The following is a 22,891-nucleotide window of genomic DNA, read 5'->3' as shown; positions in this document are numbered from 1 at the left end:
AACATAATGATTTGCTATTTCCATATAATGCAAAAATGATCACAATTAATGGATATTAATTAAAGTCCGTCACCACACATAATTACAAGTTTTCTTCTTGTGATGAGAACTTTTAAGACCTACTCTCTTGGCAACTTTCAAACACGCAATCCAGTATTAATAGTTAGAGTCACCATGCTGCCCATTACCTCCCCGGGACTCATTCATTTTATAACTGAAAGTTTATACCTTTTGATCCCGTCACCTATCTTACCCCTCCAACCCTCCACCTCAGGCCATCTGTTCTCTTTGTATCTACGAGTTCTTTTTTGTCTTGTGTTGTTTTGTTTTAGATTCCACATAGAAGTGAGACCCCGTAGTATGTGTTTTTCTCTCTCTGACTTATTTCACTTAGCATAATGCCTTCAAGTGTAAACAGCAGGGTTTCCATTTTTACGGTTGAGTAATATTCCTCTGTGTGTGTGTGCATGCATGTGCGTGTGCACACATACACAAACATATATATATCTCTAAGTATATACACATATTTCCTTATCCGTTCCTCCATCGATGGACACTTAGGTTATTTCCATGTCTTGGCTATTATAAGTAATGCTGCAGTGAAATGAGAGTGCAGATTTCTTTTCTAGTTAGTGCTTTTATTTTCTTTGGATAAATATCCAGAAGTGGAATTATTTCTTTATTCAGTAGCTCTATTTTCAATTTTTTGAGGAACCTCCATACTGTTTTCTGCAGTGGTTACACTAATTTACATTCTCGCCAACAGTTCACATGGGTTCCCTCTTCTCCACATTCTTGCCAACACTTGTTTTTTCTTATCTTCTTGATAATAGCCATTCTAACAGGTCTGAGGTGATACCTCCCTGTGCTTTTGACTTACATTTCTCTGATGATTAGTGATGTTAAGTATCTTTTTAGGTACCTACGGCCATGTGTATGTCTTCTTTTGTTTTTTTTTTTTTTTAAATCTTTTTTTTTTTAATTAATTTATTTATTTATTTGACAGAGAGAAATTACAAGTACACTGAGAGGCAGGCAGAGAGAGAGAGAGAAGGAAGCAGGCTCCCTGCTGAGCAGAGAGCCCGATGCGGGACTCGATCCCAGGACCCTGAGATCATGACCTGAGCCGAAGGCAGCGGCTTAACCCACTGAGCCACCCAGGCGCCCCATGTGTATGTCTTCTTTGGGAAAATGTCTACTCAGAGCCTTTTGCCCATTTTTTCTTTCTTTCTTTCTTTTTTTTAAGATTTTATTTTTATTTGACAGAGCGAGACACAGCAAGAGAGGGAATACAAGCAGGAGCAGTGGGAAAGGGAGAAGCAAGCTCCCTGTTGAACAGGGAACCCAATGTGGGGCTCAATCCCAAAGTCCTGGGATCATGACCTGAAACGAAGGCAGACAGTTAACGACTAAACCACTCAGGTGCCCCCTTTGCCCATTTCCTAATTTGATTGTTTTTCTTTGCTAGTAAATTGTGGGAGTTCTTCACATTTGGATATTAACCCCTTATTATTTGCAAATTATTTGCATTTTGTGTGGGGGGGGGGGTGCCCAGAATATGACCAGTTAGGCAAGGGAAAGCAATCAACTTATATTTTTAAAAGTTCCTTCTGGCTACTGTGATTCCAGAATGGCAAATGAAGAGAAGGCTGTGGTGAGGAGACCAGTAGGTGAAGGCAGCACAGCTGTCCCAATGTTCACGCCTCTCCATCAAGATTCTGTTCAGGGACCTGCTCTCATCAGTGAAATTAATCTTACTAGGGCTGAATCAAAATGAACAGGTTGAATAAAACGGCTGCCTAAGTGTAAATTAGTTTAAAAGTTCTTCAAATTAAAGAAATGTTCTTAGGGTCACCTGGGTGGCTCAGTTGGTTAAACATCAGACTCTTAATATCAGCTCAGGTCATAATCTCAGGGTTGTGAGATCGAGACCCTCCTCACTTCCCCCCTCTCCCCTTTAGGATCATGCACTGGGCATGGAGACTGCTTCAGATTCTCTTTCTCCCTCTCTCCCTTCCCCCCTAAAAAAAATTCTTAAAATTCTTTAATTTTTTTAATATTCAGTTTAAGTCAGATTTCAATTATTTCTATGAGCCTTTCCAAGTACAGGTATGTTTAATTCATCTCAATAGTCCTATATGATTCTCTCCTCTACAGAGGTAGGCCCAGCAGAGGGTTAAAATAAAAGCGGGGCATTTTGAGTCAGATCTGAATTTAATCCCCTGGCTCTCACTTGGGAGAATTATACTAGTCCCCCCTTATCTACAGGGGATACATTCCAAGACGCTCAGTGGATGTCTGAAACCATGGATGGTATTGAACCATACTATTTTTTTTTCCCTACACATACATATGATAAAGTTTAATTCATAAATTAGGCTCAGTAAGAGATCATCAATAGTAGCTAATAACAACATAGACTAATTATAACAGTATACTGTAATAAAAGTCATGTGCATGTAGTCTCTTTCTCAAAAGATCTTATTGTACATGCCGTATCACCCTTCTTGTGATATGAGAGGTTAAAATGCCTCTGTGGTGAGCTGAAGAGAAATGAACGATGTAGGCATGATGAAGCAGCATCAGGCTCTATAACTGAAACTATGCAAAGCAACACCGTGGGTAAGGGGAGACCATTTTACCAAGTTTTCCAGAACCTGTTTCTCCATCTGTACGGTGGGAATGCATCTACCACAAACAGATGCGATAAAGTTTTGTCCACATGTAATGTAAGATGACTAGCGCCTGCCACATAGTAGATGCTCAATAAATAGGAGCTGTGCAAAGACGATAGTATTGTCCTTTCAGGGCAGGGTCCCAAGACAGTCACTATATAATTGATCCACAGGGCAGAACCATATAGCACCCTCCTTCAAAGCAACACTCTCAAGTGAATGTAAAAGTCGGCTCTACCAAACAGAGCCTAAAGCCAGCCACATACCACCTAAATGACTCAAGAGATAATGTCCAAATTCAAGATTCTTTTCATTATATGGAAAGCTGAATCACCTGAACAGCTAATAACTTACTTGTCTAAAATGTTTGGTTTTATTTTATCATTGACTCATCCACATTTGAGAGATAAAACACCAAGCTATGCCATAAACAAGCACACTTACATCTTTGGTATATTTTAATTTCCAGAATTCTGTTTGACATTCTGCCTGTGCAATCCTTGTAGCAAAATCATAATTGGAACATGTAATTTCCAAATACAAAGGGCAATAATGAGAGTCACTCTAAGGACTCTTGAGTACTCTAAAAGACAGTGAGACAATAGAATGTTCTCTCTGACTCAATACCTCAACTGCATTTAATAATCTGTTTAAAACCCATCAGTGTTTCCTCATTTCCAGAGGATAAAGCTCCTGCTCCTTGGCAGGACCCACATAATCCTTCATGATCTAACCCCATATTATATATCATCTCTTCTAGCTGCCAAAATCAGCCCAGTGACAACCATCTCCACAGCTTTTTAAAAAGATTTATTTATTTATCTGAGAAAGATGGGGGGGGTAGTAGGAGAGGGAGAGAGAAAATTCCTAGAAGACCCCCTGCTGAGCGCAGACTCTGACACAGCACTCTATCCCATGCCCCGGAAACTGTGACCTGAGTCAGACACTCAACCAACTGAGCCACCCGGGCACCCCCACAACTTTGACTACTCCCCAAAATGACCTGTCACTTCACGCCTCATGCCACCATATCTTTGCACGTCTTTTCTTTTTTTTTTTTTTTTGCCTGAAATTTAATTCATTCAACCATTCATTAGTTTGCTGAATGTACTGTGCTGGATGCTAGATACACAGTGATGAATAAAATAACTATGATCCCTTTCCTTTCAGTCTTTTGACTTACAAGGAAAACAAATACACATAAATTCATGTATTAAAAAGTGCTGTGCATACAATTAACAGGAGAGCATAATAGGAAATATCAGAAAGAATTTTATATGTATATAGATTTTTTTTAAAAGACCTTATTTATATATTTGAGAGAGCATGCTCATGCACGAGAGAGAGAAAGAGAGCGTGCACATGCGCAAACACAAGCAAAGGTTAGGGGCACAGGGAGAGGGAGAAGCAGGCTTCCCCCTGAGCAGGGATTCCGACTCAGATTCCATCCCAGGACCCTGGGATCATGACTCGAGCCGAAGGCAGACACTTAACTGACTAAGCCATCCATGTGCCCTGGATGAATTATATTTTATTGTCATAATCAGCAAAAGGCCTGCTTGAGGCAATGCATTTAATAATTTGGGACATAGAAGAGGGGAAAAGATAGCATCAAAAAGAACCTGGAGGCAAAGATGGAAGGCAGAGGAACAGCAGCCCAGAAGCTCTGAAGCAGAAGGGGAGCTTGACATGGTCCAAGAACTGGATGGAATGAAAATGATCAGGGAACTAAGGTATAGGAGATGATTTCTCAAATAAGCAAGAGCAAGATCGTGAGCATAGTGAGCCGTGGGAAGGAATTTAGATTTTGTCTCAAGTGGAATGGAAAGCCACCAAAAGATTTAGACAGGCAATTACCGTAATCTGATTTACTTTCTAAAGGATCGCTCTAGCTGCCCAGTGGAGTTATCCAGGGCAACAGCGATGAAGGGGAGAACAGGGAGAGAAGTCAAGAGGGAAAACTACCTGGCATTCTCCACCCAGTCAGAATGATGGCCTCAGGGTCAAATAGAAATCCCATCTTCACAAAGAAATTAATTCCACATCTAAGGACCTAAATGGGTCTTTCCTAAGTGTGAGCTGATTCAAAATTCTTCAAAGGGAAAACAAACACAAATTTTTTTAAATTTGGTTTCTCTCCAGGTAAAAATGAAGAAATCTTTTTTATTTACATAACCTCCTTTGATGTGGGTTGATTTCATACTGGAATGGGTTTCAATAGTCCTAAGTGATTCTTTGCACTAAGAGGTAAACCATAAAAGTGGCAAAAAACAAACAAAAAAGCCAAAACAAACAAACATAAACAACAACATTTAAAAACAGGGTGTGTGGCCATGTGCGTGTCTCTAATACACACAGATCACAGCCAAGGGGCCTGCGTTTCATCATAGCCAGAAACAGTCTGGTGACTTTAACCACTCTGTGTCTTGATCTCCTTACTTGGAAAATAGACATTAAATGAGTTAATAAGTGTGAAGTGCTAAAAATAAGGGCCAGGTCTTAGAGCACAATAAATGTTAGTAACAATATTTTTTTGAAAAATGGGTCATTACTTTCAATGTCATGTTTTTGTTTATTCTGGTCTCTATTTTATTCATTTCTGATTTTTGTTTGTTCTTTCCTGCATCTACTAAAAAATTTCAACTACGTTTCTTCTTTTTATAGTTCCTTATAGCATAATGCTAAGTTGTTTATGTGAACCTTTTTTCTCTTAATAGAAGCATTTATAGCATAAATTTCACTCTAATATCTGCTTTTGCTGCATCCCATAGGTTTTGCAATATTGGCTTTCTTTTTCTTTTGTTTTGAGACATATTTTGATTTGCTGTTTCTTATTTAGCCCATCGTTTGTGCAGTAGTATGTTGTTTAATATTTATGTATTAAATATTTAATATTTACATTGTAGAATTTCCAACTTGGTTTTATTGTTGATCTTTAGTTTTGTACTACTGTACTTTAAAAAATATATTTGGTATGATTTTTGTCTTCTTAAATTCGTAATATTTGTTATGTCTCCTTTTAGGTGATTTAACCACTGGATTCTTCTGTGTACTTGAAGAAAACACGTATTCTAATTTTCTTGGATGGAATGTTTTATATATATCTTTAAGAACCGTGTATCTGAAGTATGCTTCAGGTAAAAAAAATTTCCTTGTTGGAAAAAAAAAAACACAACTTTAAATGAGGGTACTCATTTAAAATAAAACATATCAGGGGTGCCTGGGTGGCTCAGTCAGTTAAGCATCCAACTCTTGATCTCAGGTCTTAATCTCAAGATCATGAGTTCAAGCCCTGCGTAAAATAAAATGAGATAAAATAAAGCATATGGGGGGGTGAGTGGAGGATGGGTGAAACAGATGATGTGAATTAGAGTACACTTATCATGATGAGCACTGAGTCATGATGTTTAGAACTGTTGAATCACTCTATTGTACACCCAAAACTAATATAACACTGTTAACTATACTAGAACTAAAATAAAAACTCAATTTGAAAAAATTTTTTAAATAATAGTAAAACAGTTAATAAAAAATAATATGGTCACACAAATTGTCTTGTCACTAGCCACAGGGTTGGGCAAAGCAGAAGAGTTTTTCTAAGCCTCAGGATTCCTCAAAGGTAAAACAGATTTGATAATAATAGTATTTTTCTGGGGCTCCTGGGTGGCTCAGTGGGTTAAGCCGCTGCCTTCGGCTCAGGTCATGATCTCAGGGTCCTGGGATCGAGTCCCGCGTCGGGCTCTCTGCTCAGCGGGGAGCCTGCTTCCCTCTCTCTCTCTCTCTGCTTGCCTCTCTGTCTACTGTGATCTCTCTCTGTCAAATAAATAAATAAAATCTTAAAAAAAATAGTATTTTTCTAATAGGATTATTGCATAATAAATGAAATCACATGTATGCCTCACAGTACCTACCACAAAGTTAGCACCCAGTAAATGTTCGTTAATTATTATTATTATTGTGCAAAAGTTACAAATAGATTTGTCCATGTATGACTATAGGAAAAGATTCTATTACATATATTCTACTCCAGCCAGACTTTGGGATTCAAATACTGCCCACCCATACCCTGACCCCTGACCCAGCTTTGTACAATCTTGGGAAGGTTATTTAACCTCTCTAAGCCTCAATGTCTTCATCTAAATGGGAATTTATAACTCTTTATATCTACCCTATCAGCTTGACAAAGGAGATAATGCAAAAATAGACAGCCCTCAATAAAAAGAGCAAGCACTGGGTAAATGCAAGCTGTTGTCACAAATAGTATTATCACCCATGCAGACTCAATTTCCCTTAGAAAGGAATTAAATCCTCAGCTGGTTCAGTGAGTAGAACATGCGATTCCCCATCTCCCGGTCATGAGTTCAAGCCTCGCGCTTGCGGTGGAGTTTCTTAACAAAAAAAACGTAAAAATAAATAAAGTAAAATTGTTTCAGACAAAAGCAAAAAAAAAATAAACCCTTAGCTTCTCTTTCATCTCCATGCCTCCTACGCCTCCTCCCGCCCACTGTACTTGGGTTCTCCCGAACTGCTTGATGATAAACTCCCTCTTCACAAGTTTCTGTTTGCTGAAGGGAAAAGGAAAACACAGGTCAGATACAGACCCCTTTCACCTACACAAATCTAGAACATACAGCGAACTTCAATTTTTCTAATATAGAAATCTAGGGTGGTAGATGGTTCAGATGTCATTTCTTTAAACAAGGTTTTAATACCAAGGGTCAAACATGGAGGATGGGAAAGCAAACCTTACTCTACCAACACGTTAAAAGTCACGAGCAGAAATCTTGGCTCAGCTTAAGCCATCAACCAGGCTTCTGGAGTTAAACAGCATGGTAGAATTAAATAAACATTAAGCCAGTTAAGGAACAAATCATTAAGTGGCACAAACCAGGGTCGGAGAGAGAGATTCTCTTACTCCCAACTGAAAGAATGAGAGAAGAATGAATAAGGCGGCAGACGAAAGGTGGCAGGTAATTGCTGCTCCTGGGGAATGAATTTTCTCCTGCACATAGGGAGAAAGAAAGGGCCCCAAGGTTGAGAAGGTCAGCAATAAAAGAGCAAACACCAGCAGCTGTAAAGTCAGCCTCCAGCCGTGGCAAAGGTACGGAGGATGACATCCCGGAGCTGTCATGAACACCAGCTGATGGTTTGATACGGGGCAGAGAAATGAGTCCCATTTCCCACAGAATTCCTAATGGAATGCCTTATAACCTGGGACCCTGTGAGAGGGTTTCACCTACTTGGTAATAGAGTTCTGTAAGGCTTCCCTTCTACAGAGCTGAGATTATGGTTTTTTACACACACTAACGAATGATCCCTGTAGCAGGGGTACTAGGGAGGGGCTCAGAGGCCAGAGGGAAAGGGGGGGGGGGAGATGAGAAAAATGAGCTGCACAAAGAATGGAGGCGTGGAAATAGAGAGCCAGGAAAAGTAAAAAGGTACACCTTACAAGATTTATTTTCTTTATGTCAATATGAGCCTATCAGAAGAGATTAAATCAGTGGTTTCCAATGCTTTCTGTTATTTATTAAAATCCCAAACAAGGCTGTGAATCATCAACATTAAAAAAAAAATCTATCATCTTTCGCCAGTGTTCATTCTCCCCATTCCTAATCCTTAAGTAACGACTTTTTAAACACGAGACCGAGTAGAACCAATAATTAAGATGGTGAACTCTAGCACTAATGCATTACCTTTCATGACCAAAGCCAGGACAATGAGACTACAGAAGCTGTTTCCTGCACCCAGGGCAGAGAAACGGACCTGGGGAGAGAGGGGCGGTTCATGGGCGGAAACAGAGCCCAGAAAGGGTTTGATATACAATCACGGCAGAAGCCAAAGTCCTGGTTTATAAATCAACATTAACTGATTTTGAAACTGTTTTGAAAGAAACTCAAGTTTCCAGAAACAGAGGAGGAGTGCCACCAGCAAGGGGTTCATTTCACCCTCCAGCTCCTCGTTGTTGGAAGCAGAGCACATGCGTTTCAATACTCATGATGGCCTGAGCCCTATGGTATCAGAAAGCTTGGGGTTTAATGAGAATAATTACAATGTTGAAAAAGCTTATTAGAATGGACTTGACTTAAATTTCTAAACTGCCTTAAATTCTTGTCAGTTTCTATGGGGCATCACTGGTGTGTGAAGCCTTTCACAACTCAACAACTATTTGTTGTTGTTCTTTTTAAAAGATTTTATCTATTTATTTGTCAGAGAGAGAGAGAGAGAACACGGGTGCACACGCGCACACACATGGAGAAGAGGGTCAGTCTCCCCGCTGAGCAGGGAGCCCCAATGCCAGGCTCAATCCAAGGACCCTGGGATCGTGACCTGAGCCGAAGGGAGACGCTTAACTGACAGCCACTCATCCTGGGGGCTTGTCAGAGCCACAGCTTCTTGAGCCCCAACCCAGATATAGAGTCATAAACCCTGGAGTTTAGCAACCTCTGGTCAAACAGGCCATTCAGGTTTCCTGGTTCAATTCCAGCTGATTAACACTTGCGGTCAATGCATCTGTCAGAAGCCACAGACTTGGGGGGGGCTCTGGAGTCTGAATTCCAGCCCCAGTCACCATGTGACTTTGGGGAGTTACATCTCCTCCCTAAGCTTTCCTTTCCTCTTCCACTCGAAGTGCTCCACGCTCAGTAAATCTCTCTGCCGTCCCCAGTGTGGGGCCCCAGGCGAGAGCTGAAGATCCCTGGGACACCCTGCGCCCGCCCGACCCCAGCTCTCAGTCTGCAGAAGGGATTTGACAGCCTAGCACAGAGGGTGGCACAATTTATCTGCAAAGGGACATCAAATTTTTAAGGCTTTGCTGTCCAAATGTCAGCTTCTCAACTTTGCTACTGTAACAGGAAAGCAGACATAGACACTAAGTAACAAATAAACAGGGCTGTGTTCCCGGAAAACTATTTATGGGCACTGATATTTGACTCTCATACATTTTCACACATCCTGAGATCTTATTTTGCTTTTGATTTTTTTTCAACTACTCAACAATGCAAAACCCATTCTTAACCGTGGGCCCTACCGTGCTCAATAGACAAAGGCCACAGGGGATTTGGCCCAAAGGCTATAGCTGGAGGCTCCTGGCCTAGCACTCTTGTGTGAGCAAAACCGTGCAGCTCCACAAACCAGAGTTCCAGGTCAGTCCAACTAAAGTAATAACGCCCATCCTGAAATCTTGTGGGATAATAAATAGCTGTAACAGATATCTGGGAGGCTGTCTGGCCAAGAGAAGGCACGCGGCCAGTGGCAGCTACTGCCATTAGTGTAACGAAGTGTTCACCTCGTGATCCAAGATGAGGTGGAGCAGGGCAGGTACGCAACCCATGAGTGTAGACGAAACAGAGCTGTGGGTTTGCAAACCGATTTGTGCTAAGCACCCCTGGACACACAGCTATTCACGTACTGCTGAATTTATATACACACCAGCAAGCAGTGAAAAATAAACACGCTGTACAAAGGAACACCAATCACCTACTCTCTTGACTTAAAAGAAGACACGGAGGTTATTCCGGATGTCCAAATTGCTGCCATGTGTGGACTGCCCGGCTGGAGCAAAGCAATGGCTCAGATAAAAGTGTATACACTCTGTCTCTGACCTCAAAGCCTACAGGAGTTCACACCACCAGACTGAGCCCAAAACCGCATGCCCCTGGGAGAATTCACAGCTGTTCAACATCTAGGGGGCCAATCGGGCTCAGGATGTGGAAAAACCTAGGACTCCATTTTAGGTGAAATTCCAAGGAGTCAAGAAAGGCTTCAGTGTGTCCCTGGGTCCAGCATTCATGACTCACTCATCATTTGCCTCCCCTTCGGCTGCAAGGGTCTGACCCACAGGAGGGCCTTCCCTTCTGCTCCGCCCCCCCCACCGCCGCCGGCAAGCACTCCTTCCCCTCATCTTCTTCCACTGCTCTCACTGCCTCCGTCCCTGGTTGGTGGTCCCTTCGGATGGTGAGGAGGAAGACCTGGATAAACACGCCGTCCAGGACAGTAACCACTACCCACAATCGCCCACAGAGATTTTGAAATACGGCTGTTGTGACTGAGGAACCACATTTTTAACCACACTTTTAATTTCATTTTATTTTATTTACATTTAAAAACTAACACTCGATTCAACTCTTGGGAAACTTTTGAGCACCTCTGAAGCAACTTCAACACAGGAACCTACTTTTTTATCTGTACACTTTATAAAATCTAAATTTCTGATGAAAATTCAGCATCCGGATTGAGATATGCAGTAATGGCAAAAGGTACGCTGAATTTTGAAGACTTGACAAAAGATGTATAGATATCTTGCTAATTTTTATATTGATTACATGTTGAAATGAAATCTTTGAGATATACTGGGTTAAATGAAATACGTTATTCACATAAATTCCGCCTGTTTCTTTTTGTTTCTATGTTTTAACGTGGCTCTTAGAAAATGTAAAATTGTGGAAGTAAGCTGCACGAGATTTCTATGGGACAACACTGCAGTAAATAGACATATTACTTTCATGACTCATATTCATCACAAAGCTGGAATCTGACTCGGCACTGGTTCAGCTCTGACCTCTGCACCCCAAATCCTCTTACCCCCCCGCACCCTGGAGAACAGCCCTTCTTTCCCGGTTACCATTTTTCCTGCTTGATAAGGCAAGACCTTCACAGAGAGACTTTCACCCCTCTTTAGAGTCAGTCTACTGGCGTGGCGGGGAACAGCAAACAACAGTGCCAGGAACGGCAGCCTCTGCTCTCTGCAAGGATGTATCCCACTTGTCCCAAGGAGGGAGATCATCCCAGAGCACTTCCTTGCTCATTCTAGTCCTTGAAACCGAAGATGAGCTCCAGGTGCACATTCTAACCCCATATCATGACTCATTTTCAATGCAGGACATACGCATCTTACTTCCCACTCCCTCGCCATCAGGATCTGCTCAGGGCAAGATGCAAATACAGTTTTCGTAACCAACCAAAGAAGTTTTTATTTTTGTGTCCGATAAAGGCACAGCTAATAAATACACTAAAACAAACAAACAAAATAGCCTCTGAAATTAGAAGTGCCTTCCAAGAAGGATTTTTTTGTGTAAGAATTTTCAAATCTGAATTAATAGGAAGGTACAACTGATTGAATGAATGTGGGTATGTGTTTTTATTTATATATTTACACTGACTATGTCTATGCAAAGACATGTGTTTCTTTTTTACACAAACACTAGAATGACTCAAGTACGAGGACCCCTGTTTCCTGGCCCCCAAGCCATCTCCTCGGGAGTCACTTCCCCCAAGCACCAGATGTTGTGAGCCCCCTCCCTCCACATCACACGGGTAATGAGGGGAGGCCCGGAGATGATGGGGTCTGGGGCACAAGGCCTCTCTGAGAACATTACTTACCCCGAGGCTCCTATTTATTAAATCTCTGGATACCCTGGGCCAAGGTCTCTGATGAGGCAAATTTAAATCAGTTTAAAAACAGAACCAGAGCCAGGACTCTCAGTTCTTGAGCTGAGGTGGGGAAAGAAAACAATAGCAAAAGCACAGATAATCCCTTCACCTCACTTGGGCCATCTCCTATAATCACCTTCCTGGCAACCACCCTTGACACAGCTGTTAACAAGGAGAGGAATTAAACAATTTGGGGTTTCGTTCCTCTCCCTTTCCTGACTCTGGTGGAGGTGCTAATTGGCAGTAAAATGCATAAAAGGTGTACATCAGAACGGCCAGGGACGGACAGGATCTGGGTAATCCATAAACTGAATAATGAGTGTTTTAATAACCAGGAGCTAACTGCAGCTTTCTGTAATGGGATCCTGGTAGCACTTGTAAATCTACTCTCTCCAATTAGAAAAATGTCTTCCTCCACTTTTCCCAGAAGCCAGGAAACAGAAAAGAACTCCTCCAACTCCCAGCCCTCAGGCACAAGTGTGTGTTAAATTTTCACAAACAGATAGAAATTTTCCTCCTGGGGAGGAGATTTCATAATTTTCCCCAGTCATCTACTGGAAAGCTTAATAGGCTCCCTCTGCTTTCCTCAAATCTAAACCCTTCTTTAAAGCCCACCAGTTCCCAAGACAGCTCTCCTCGACTCAAGCTGTTATCTAACTATTAATAATACTAATAATGGTTTTGCCATATGTGTACGGCACATTCTGCTTTGAAGAGTGACTTTGCAAGCATTAACTCTTTTGGACTCCGATGCTGCTCCAGAGGGGATCCAGGTTGGGGAGCCTGAAGTTTATACGATTTGTAGGTCTCTTTAGGAAAATGAATAGAAAATTATAAATACAAAAATCCAGGACCTTCTTGCTATACGTTAGAGTGAAAAAAATCCATTCTATATCCATGAAAACTTCAGCTGTTTACAAAAAAGAGGACAGGTTAGCCCCATGTCTTTTGTATTTTTTTTTTTTTAAAGATTTTATTTATTTATCAGAGAGAGAGGGGGAGAGAGCGAGCACAGGCAGACAGAATGGCAGGCAGAGGCAGAGGGAGAAGCAGGCTCCCTGCCGAGCAAGGAGCCTGATGCGGGACTCGATCCCAGGACGCTGGGATCATGACCTGAGCCGAAGGCAGCTGCTTAACCAACTGAGCCACCCGGGCGTCCCTTTTGTATTATTATAAATACAAAAATCCAGAGCTTTGGAGGGGCCCTGAATCTTGGCCCAAAGGGAAATCTACCTCTGTACGACACCCCCTCCTTCAGTCCCACCCCCAAAGGGATGTGTGGGCTTCTCAGGCTAAGGGGAGGGGTCATGTGACTTGCACAGGATCAAAGGGCTATTCAGTGTTGGAGGCAGAACCAGAACTTTCTTACGTCCCCAGTCTCTGTGGCCCCTCTATTTCCCCTAGTTCCTCGGTCACAAAGGAAACTCTGAAGAAGGAACAGATAAAAACAACACAGCTAAAAGTGATCCCAACCAGGCTGGTGTTAGGAAGCTGTCTAGATGGAGTATTGCCTGGGTAGTCGATGGTGAAATAAACACAAAGTCCCCACAAACATTCACTTAAATTGGCACAAGACACACCACATAACCACACAGAGCCAGGTGAATTCCACCTTCACCACTGACTAACCACAGGACCTGGGACAAGCTACTTAGCTTCTTTGAACTTCAGTGTCTTCGTTATAATCCCAGTTTGCATGCGATGATGCCTTTAAAGCATTCAGCACAGGACCGAGCCTGACCACGCTAGGTGTTCAATAAACAGCAGCTAGTATTGTTGCCATTGTTCTCAATTCATCCAAAGAGCGCTGCTTCTTCACAAGACACCCGTTCCCCACAGTGTGCAACTGGAAGTTGCAAAAGCATTCTGTTCAGTCACCTTAAGACTGAAAATGAGCCAGGACCGCTGCCCAGACTTCAGCATCCCAGAAACATCGTAGCAGATTTATTAGTCCAAGGGCTTCGTCTGTTCCACTTGCTGGGGTGATCTTAGAGTTTCAAATTTACAATCTGTGTATCTATGAAGTCTCTGTGGCTTTCCAGGCTCAGCGAAGCCAGACTGTTTTCAAACACTTCGAGACCTCAGTATGAGAACCACACATTGGGATTGTGGGTGTTGGGGTTTTTTTGTTTTGTTTTGTTTTTACTTTTACTTTTTTGTTTGTTTCTGTTAACCTGAAGAACCAAAATGATCCTAACAAAAGATAAGCTCTTCCTTTCAGTCCAGGCCTCCTTTCCCTTCCCTCCAGATTTCAAATTGGCTCCAGATTTTATAGGAGACACGGTAACAGATGTACGAGAAGCAAACAGAGAAGGGATTTTAAGGAGAAAAATAACTGATAAGCTCTAACCTACTTGCTATACGTTAGAGTGAAAAAATCCATTCTACATCCATGAAAACTTCAGCTGTTTACAAAAGAGGACAGGTTAGGCCCACGTCTAGAAATTTCATCTCAAAAAAACAAAAAACGAATACATTAATGCACTGATGCATTCAACAAACATTTAGGTAACATGTTAGTGAGAGGCAGGCTGGTTCTTAGGGATACCAAGTTGCATTAAGACAAGGCTTTTGCTGTCCCCAAGACTCATTTGGGCAGCCACCCATACCTCCATCCATATACTCCGGCACCAACAGCACTATTCCCTCATCGTGCTTAGCAAACGCTAGCTGATTGACTTACTGAAGGCCCCCACCCTTGATGAGTTCCCAAACAGAGGAGTCAGGAAGGCAAACAGCGAACCAACCGACGGGACAGGGTAATCGCCGCTGCTACAGAGATGAGAACTGAGACCACGGGAGCCGGGGAAAGCCCGCCGAAGCACAGGAAGGCTTCCCCGCAGATGGGACACTGACCTAGGAGCTGAGAGATGAGCAGGACTTTTGTCGCTGGAGGAAAAGTGATAGCGGAGGGAATTTCCTGCAGAGAAAACAGCACGCCGGCAGCAACGGATTGCTAATGATTACCCAGGACTTACGATATGTCGGGTTCTGTTCTACAGAATCAGCTCATTTATTCCTCCTAACTCTAAGAAGTCAGCACTACTTCTGTTCCAGTTCCACAGCTGAGGAACCTGCTGAAGGGGGTCGCTCTGACCTCAGAGCCAAGGCTGTTAACCCCTATGCTGTCCCACAGTGACCCAGAGCCAGGAGGAAGTGCCCCATCTACAGACCTGGGATGAGCATAGGTAAGTGTCTGGGTGAGGCAGCAGCAGGTGGTGAGGTCAGGTGTAGGGGCAAGATGGTGAAGGAACGTGAGTGAATGCGGAGCTAGAGGTAAATAGTTAGGTTCGTCCCCCAGGGACTGGGGGGCCAAAACAAGCTTTCAGGCCTGTCAGTGGCTTGATCAGCACTGCACTTGAGCACAATACCATGACAGTGATGGGGAAGATGGGCCAGATTTGGGGGATGCTGAAGAAAGGGAGCCTACTTCAAAAGATAGAGCAGGGAGGCCTGGGTGGTTCAGTGGGTTAAGCCTCTGCCTTCGGCTCAGGTCATGATCTCAGGGTCCTGAGCCCGTGTCGGGCTCTCTGCTCCATGGGGAGCCTGCTTCCCCCTCTCTATCCCTCTCTCTGCCTGCCTCTCTGCCTACTTGTGGTCCCTGTCTGTCAAATAAATAAATAAAATCTTTAAAAAAATAAAACAAAACAAAACAAAACAAAACAAAAACAGAGCAAACACTAGACCCTGACCGAGGCAGAGAGTAAGAATGGGGAGTAACAGGTAGGTCTGAGAGATTCTTCTAGATATAACTGATGCAAGATGGTGAAGAATGAGGTATGGGGCAGGGGGAAGAAAAGGAAATGAGAAGACACCAAGTTCATAACTTGGTATCACCAGTTGCCGAATTTCTCATCCATCTGAGTAAATGTTACATGGGGATGGGTGACTGGGAGGGAAGAAAGCGGTGGCTTAGTCATGCACCTGTCGTGTTATTGTCTAACTGCTTCATGATCATAGGTCTGGCAAAACCGTGATCTTCGCTAAGGCAGAAATGACTCATAAGTATCCTGTGTCTACACATCCACTCAGTGACCCTTTTAGCGCCAGATACAAAGGCAACTGAATACAATTCAGCAAATACTGGTAAATACTAAAATGCACCAGATACTGTGCCCAAGGCAGACCTGCCGACTAAAGGTATCAATCCTAAAAGAAACCAGAAACAAGTTTTATTACATGAAAAATTTTAAGACTCTCTAATGTACAGAAGAAGAAAAACAAATGATTAACATGAATGTAAAATTTTGCTTCACTAGTTATCAAATAAATACAAATGAGATACCTTTCTTGTCTATCAAAATCTCTGAGACCTTTAAAAACACTCCTTGGAAAAAGACTAGTCCTTCCCTTAATTGTTCACAACAGCACGGCTCCCCAGGAGGGCTGCCTGACCGGGAGTATGGCAAGAAAGGAACCTAAGACTTGGACTTGTGTTTAGCCTATGCTTTCTAACGTGCAGTTATTCTCACTTAACCCCTAGAATAACCCGCTGAGGAATGCATGATTATCCCCATTTCAGAAACCAGAGCAGTGAAATCAAGAAACTTTCTTGTGGTTACACAATTAGTAAGTGGTGTAGCCATAATTAAAACCCACATAGTTCTAGCTTCAAAGCCCAGGCGACGTGGAGTGAATACGTATTTCACAATTTAATGATTATTGAGGTACTAATCATTGTTCTGTTAGGAGAGCCAGCTCTGCGCAGGGGCAGAATGGGCCTTCCCCATACACAGTACCTTGAGGGAACCGTTCTGTGTGCCACATAGGACCATTCCTGGCAGCCACGGCATGGGCTTCTCCTCTTAGCTACTCAGAGATCCCCATTTTTAGGATCACTATGTAGTCCATAAAGATATTTTAATCAAACTCTATCTCAGTTTTCTCATATATAAAAATGGATAATAAAATCGACCTCAAAAATCTGTCAAGAAATTAGTTTTCACCCACAGAGTAAAGTTAACATTGCCTCAAAGGCTATCTTTCAAAAAAAAAAAAAGCTCCACGATAGTACATTTGAGGCAGTGTTCAAAACCTAGCTCCAATGCAGGATGTGGAAAGCCTGTCTTGAGGAGTCAGTAGGAGGGTTCATCGCTCTACCCCTCTGCATAGTATGCCTTCCACAGATCTATGTTACTCTTCACGTTGTAACATAAATGTTCACTTACTTTTCCATCCTCTTTCCAACACCGTAAAGAACTTGAGAACCAAGTCAATGGCTCATACACCCTGTGATGCCAACATCAAGCCACGGGATGGCATGTGGCAGAAAATGTTTAGTTGAAAAAAAAAGAAAAAAAGAAGTCAATCATTTCACCTTCATAAAACCCTATCAGATAATTATCATAAACATCTGCATTCTAAAACGAGCAAGATGTAGTGACTGCCTAACATCATGTACAGGAGGTCAGTCTTGCACTGGATCCGGGTCTCAGGACTCTCCACTCCACCATGGATGGACTTCCAACAACCAGAAGGGGTAAAGGCCTACCATAGGCCATTGAGACCAACAATGCACAAAGGTACATTGTTTCTCAAATGTGGTAAGGATTCTGAATGGTATCGGGATATCTTAGAAATTGGTCACCTGAGAAAGTGCAGAGAACAGCATGAAAGTATAAGAAAGTTTGGCAAATCTGGGTCTAAACCCAAGCTCACTTCGAACTTCACCCTGTTGTCTTGGGCAAATCTCTTAAACTGAGGAGCCTTGGTTTCCTCGTCTATCAAATGGGATTTTTTTTTTTTTTTAAGATTTTATTCATTTACTTGACAGAGAGAGAGAGAGAGATCACAAGTAAGCAGAGAGGCAGGCAGAGAGAGAGGAGGAAGCAGGCTCCCTGCTGAGCAGAGAGCCCAATGCAGGGCTCGATCCCAGGACTCTGGGACCATGAGCTGAGCCGAAGGCAGAGACTTAGCCCACTGAGCCAACCAGGCTCCCCTAAAATGGGGTTTTATGCAATGTTACTCACCCTGTAGCATTCGATGTAAGAATGAGAGTTACAGTATATGAAAGCAGCAGAAGACATATTACAGATTCATTAATCTGTAGTTATCACTACATGTCAGAAAAAAGTGGCGCGTACCAATGCCTATGCCACAGCGTAGTTTTCCTTCCCTATCTTACTTTGTTCCCACAACAACCCTAGGGAGTAGGTGCTATTACTTTGATCTTACATTGAGGAAACTCTGACTCAGAGACATATAAGTAACTTGTCCAAGGCCACACAGGTGGCAACAGGCAGAACCTGCAAACAGACCAAGGTCTTTCTGAATCCAAACCTCTTTGAAGTTTATCTGTCTGCATCCCAGATGGGTTTCAGTGGAGGAAAGATAAGGAGGACTCAGATGTGCCCCCAAATGTATGAGGTCAATGTGAGGCGCTTGAAAAGTAAGCCTGGATCAGATTCATGTGTAGCTTGGGGTATTAGTTTAAAATGTTTGGAACATGTGCAAGATAAGGCAGGGAGAAGCCAAAAGAAGAAGATGTCCAATGATAAACGCCATGCTCCTCAATTTCCCTTTCAGCTAATAATATAATAAATAGTAAAGAATGACTCATACTCTTATTTCAGTCCTTGTGCTGAGTCTCCAAGTTAAAAATCCCATATTGTAATACCAATGTATTACGTATTTCCTCTTGATCTTGCTACCATTTGTTATGTCCCAGAAAATGTTCCAAAACCAAAGAGAGGAAGTTCAGAAAAGTCACAGGAAATATCTGACCTCCTTTACTCTAAGGGAAAAAAAAAAAAAAAAAAAGAGAGAGAGCAAGAAAACCTTTCCTAGGTTAGTCTCTTATTTGTATCATTAACACCAAGGCATGGTATAAGATGACAAGATGACACAGGAAGTAACTAGTTTAACAGTAGATGGCTTCAAATCATCGTACAGAGAAACAAATAGTATTTCACAATAAACAACAACAAAACTCTTTTTGTGGTGTTTTCCTCTATCACACACAGCTCCCCCAACCTTGGAACAAACAGGCCTTTACATTCTCCAGTCAAGGCCCAGGAAACCTTCAGGCTGTGAATGTTTAAGATTCAGGCAGTCAGGAGTCAGGTTAGGCATGAGGAGAGATAGGCGTGAGAAAAATCAAAACAAAAAACAAGTAAAACGCCTCTCCCTGTGGAATGTAAAGTTATCAAGTGAGGCACGGAACCCACAAACCCACAGCCTCCCACCTGACACCACAGAGCTATAAACCCAAAACGACACTTGGTCTGGGCTCAGAACCCAGACATGGGGAAAGAAAACTCAACAAAGAAGGGGTGGTTCAGCGGGTTCTGCTATGTAGTGAAATCATTGGGTCTGTTCAAATATATGAGCTTAAGGAAGGGTCAGAAATTCTCTACTAATAAAAACATCTTTCTGTGAACTTTCCCGAAGTAAAGTTAATGGCACATAAAGCCAGCAGTTCACACAGAAAACTCATTCCTAAGGGACTACCTGTAAACTCTGAAGTTTGTCTTCGCGAGATCAAATGTTCAACAGAACGCCCCTCTGCTCACTCTCACCCCCATTCAAAGTGCTATATCCTTGACCACCAGTCACCCAAGCCCAGACTCTTCTCCATTCCCCTTGGCCCCTGCGAGGCCTCAGGCAACAGAGCCTCGGGACCCGCGGGAGCACCCCTCCCCTCCCTGCCATCCCCATTATTCGGCACAGAGCCCTGCTCTCCCCTGGAGCCAACAGTCTGCAGCTCCTTCAATGCAGGCGCGAGCAGGCAGGAATGGTGGGAAGAGAAGCCGTGCCAGCTGCATGTTTCAGAAGCTCCCTCCATATGCATTTGCCAAAGGAACAAAAAGAAAATCAATGCCAGGAAAAGACAACTGAGATGAGGATGCAGTGGGACGGCGGCTGACTCCTTGCCTCTGAGCAGCAAGGGACCGGCCATCCACGCGTCCGAGCCACAGACCCCAGTCGTTACCTTCAGGATGCAGGCCATGGCGCTCCGCCGGCCCTTCTGCCACCGAGCAGCGGGCGCGCCTGGGTCAGGGGCAGTCCGGGCGACAGGCTGGAGGCTGGTACCGCGGCAGGACCGCTCCAGCCCACATTCCCGCAGATCCAAATAAGGGGACCGCGGTGCGAGCTGCGCGGGCACAGGCCCCGCCCCCCGCGCCTCGGCCCCGCCCCCGGGCCCGTCCACTGGCTGGCGGCCCCCGAGACCCCGCCCACGGATTACGTGCCGTCCGGGTCTCCCGCGGCAGCCCCTCGATGCTTGCTACTTTTTCTTTTTTCTCTCTCCCTCTTTTTCTCCCCCACCCCCCACAGTAAACGTTCTGTGGTTCAACGTATGCAAAGCCGGCTCAGCAGCAGGCAGGGATCTGGGTCCTGCTGGGGAGAGAAAGCGCCCTTTTCTTCTCCTCGATTCGGTCTCCTCCAGCAGATCAGAGAACCCCTTGCAGACATTTCACAGTTTTTAAAAAGTTAAGTGGGTTTGGAATCACCCTGCTACGGGCTTTGGGCGCATCAAAGGATTCTTCAAAAGTAGCAGATGAAATTCTCCCCGGGCTGTTTAACCATAGAGCCTTCCCTCTGCTTAAAAATGCTGTGATGGGCTCATTAGATGAATAATTTGCCACTAATAAGGGAGCACAAATGCCTATCAACAAAAGACGCCAGAAAACTTAGGCTGTATGTTTTGTGTGAATGTGCACGTACACAGACATATATTAATTGCTTATTTGATTTGGGCTTGTGCGTTTATTTAAAAAAAAAAAGTGTATTTACATAAATATACAGTAAATAGAATGTATATATTTATATGCAAATTAAATGTATTCTCATATATATACATTGATTATATACGTATATAAATTGGGTTTGTGCCCACAAGCACAGGACTTTGTTCTCCCAGCCTCCAAGTTTAGAATTTGAATGAACTTTGTTGCAACTTAAGTAACAAGGTTAATTCTAAAGTCTCCTGTAAGGCAAGTCTCTGATGATAAAACAAAAGGTGATAGAGCAGCTTTAAAAGGCAGACAGCCTGGAAGGAGATATGTTTTGGGTCTCCTTAGCAGTCCTTTTGGAGTGAAAATCAACAAGGAAAGCCCAATTCCCAAGCAAGGAACTGGCTAAGAGAAACAGTTATTTCTCTGAAGAAAGTGACATCACACACATAGCAGAAGAAGGGAGAGAGAGCATTCTGTATATATACACAGATTTCCACCACTTGGTCTGTCAGAGAAATCTTAAAACCAGGCCCAAAATATTTACCCAAAAGAGCTTTCACTTGCTAGAAGCCCTGTCTGGTCTGCCTACATAGAGTCAGGAAAAGCACTGTGGGCTGCTGGTGGCTGTGACGTCATGAGATTGGCTCACAAACCACAAGGCAGAAACCAGACTTTCAAGGGATTTGGTGTTTTCTTGGTGAGAACATTCAGAATCTTGAGCGAGCAGGAGGCACCACGGTAAAAGTGTTGCAAACACTGAGAGTGGACAGACTACCTGCTCCCAGGGAAAGTCCCTCTTTTCAGTCTTCCTAAGAGACTCCCTGCTCTCCTACTCCTTCCTCCAGACCCTCCGTGTGGTTTAGAGATCTGCTCTATTTTCAGTAAAAACTTTTTGATCAGTAAGTTCAGTAAGAGCTTCCTCTATTTGGTTGATCAGGAAAGTATATATTTTTTAGAACTGTATTTTTTAAAACACTGCTTTAGCTCATGATCTTTAGTAAGCCAGGAAAACTCAGTATTTTATTCATTTAAGAATTCGACAAACCTTTACTGAGCTGTTACTAGAAGATAAATCTTTTTGAGCTACCACTAACTGGAGGGGAGTTAATAACAAAAACAAAAACAAAACTTAGTAAGGCAGTACAGGACCCATCAGGAATGAATGATTTTCAGGGTCTCTAACATCATCTCAGATTCAGTCAAGTGGGAAAGATAAGAGATACATGATATAACATGGTAAGGTCTTTAACCAAAGCAGAAGCAAAGCTCTATGGAAAGAGAGACAGAACCTGGCAGGTTGGCAGGTAAGAGAGGCAAGGGTGGGCAGGGCACATCATTCTGTCTCCAGGGAGTCTGCAGGTCTGAGCAACAACCCAGCTGACTCTAGTAAGCAAAATTGCTGAGCATTTCCTTACTGGATGACCTTGTTCACATTTCTTAACCTCTCTTTAACCTTTAGTTTACATAGTAGTATTTATCCTTGTGATAATTAAATGAGATGATGCTTGTAAGTCCACTCACTTCAATTCCCCGCACTATGAACACTCTCAAAATGGTAGCTCTTTATCGGAGGGTGGGGGGTTGGGAGGGGGGTGGTTAACTACAGATAGCTTATAGGAAAGGATGAATAAGATGATTGCCATTCACCTTGAATGTCTCAGAAAGATAAACATTGATGAGACAAAAACTTAGCATCTTGTGACTTGGGTATAGCCAACTGAGGGTATAATGAGGGCTTTGCCAGTTCCAACAGTCTGGGTATGGCTCTCTCAATTAAACTCTCCACTGATCCATACCCACACTCCCCCAAATGTTATTTTTTATTAGCATCCACAGTTATGCCTAAGTACAGACAGGAGTAAAAGCATGTTTATAACAATCTAAAAACAAACTCAGTAGATTCTACAATAAATGTGCCCTGAAGTTCTATAAATCTGGGCAGAAGTTTTACAAAACAGCAATGGTCACTGCCTCAGATGGACAGCAACTGGATGGGAAAAAGTAGTTGGATGGAAATGAAAACAGATTCTAAACCTACTAGGAAATGAAGGTACAGCCAGATTTGTGGGGAAAAGGGGGGAATGTATGGCCAGGATCTTTTTTTATTTTCTA

The 22,891-nt window shown here is 42.9% G+C and overlaps 1 protein-coding gene across 1 annotated transcript in view; it reads right to left on the bottom strand.

Annotated features, from left to right (window-relative positions):
• ST6GALNAC3 (ST6 N-acetylgalactosaminide alpha-2,6-sialyltransferase 3) overlaps positions 1-20,217 on the bottom strand; it is a 528,622-nt gene extending 508,405 nt beyond the window's left edge. The window contains exon 1 of the mRNA XM_013059239.2: positions 20,035-20,217. Coding sequence (XP_012914693.1) covers positions 20,035-20,052 — 18 coding nt within the window. The 5' untranslated portion in view covers positions 20,053-20,217. The remainder of the gene's footprint in view (positions 1-20,034) is intronic.
• Between the last annotated feature and the right edge of the window lie 2,674 nt (positions 20,218-22,891).

Source organism: Mustela putorius, unplaced genomic scaffold, assembly GCF_011764305.1.
Source record: "Mustela putorius furo isolate JIRA1106 unplaced genomic scaffold, ASM1176430v1.1 tig00003853_pilon_pilon_pilon, whole genome shotgun sequence".
NCBI classification, from domain to species: domain Eukaryota; kingdom Metazoa; phylum Chordata; class Mammalia; order Carnivora; family Mustelidae; genus Mustela; species Mustela putorius.
The sequence above is the reverse complement of the archived record's forward strand: the minus strand, read 5'-3'. Positions and strand labels throughout refer to the sequence as shown.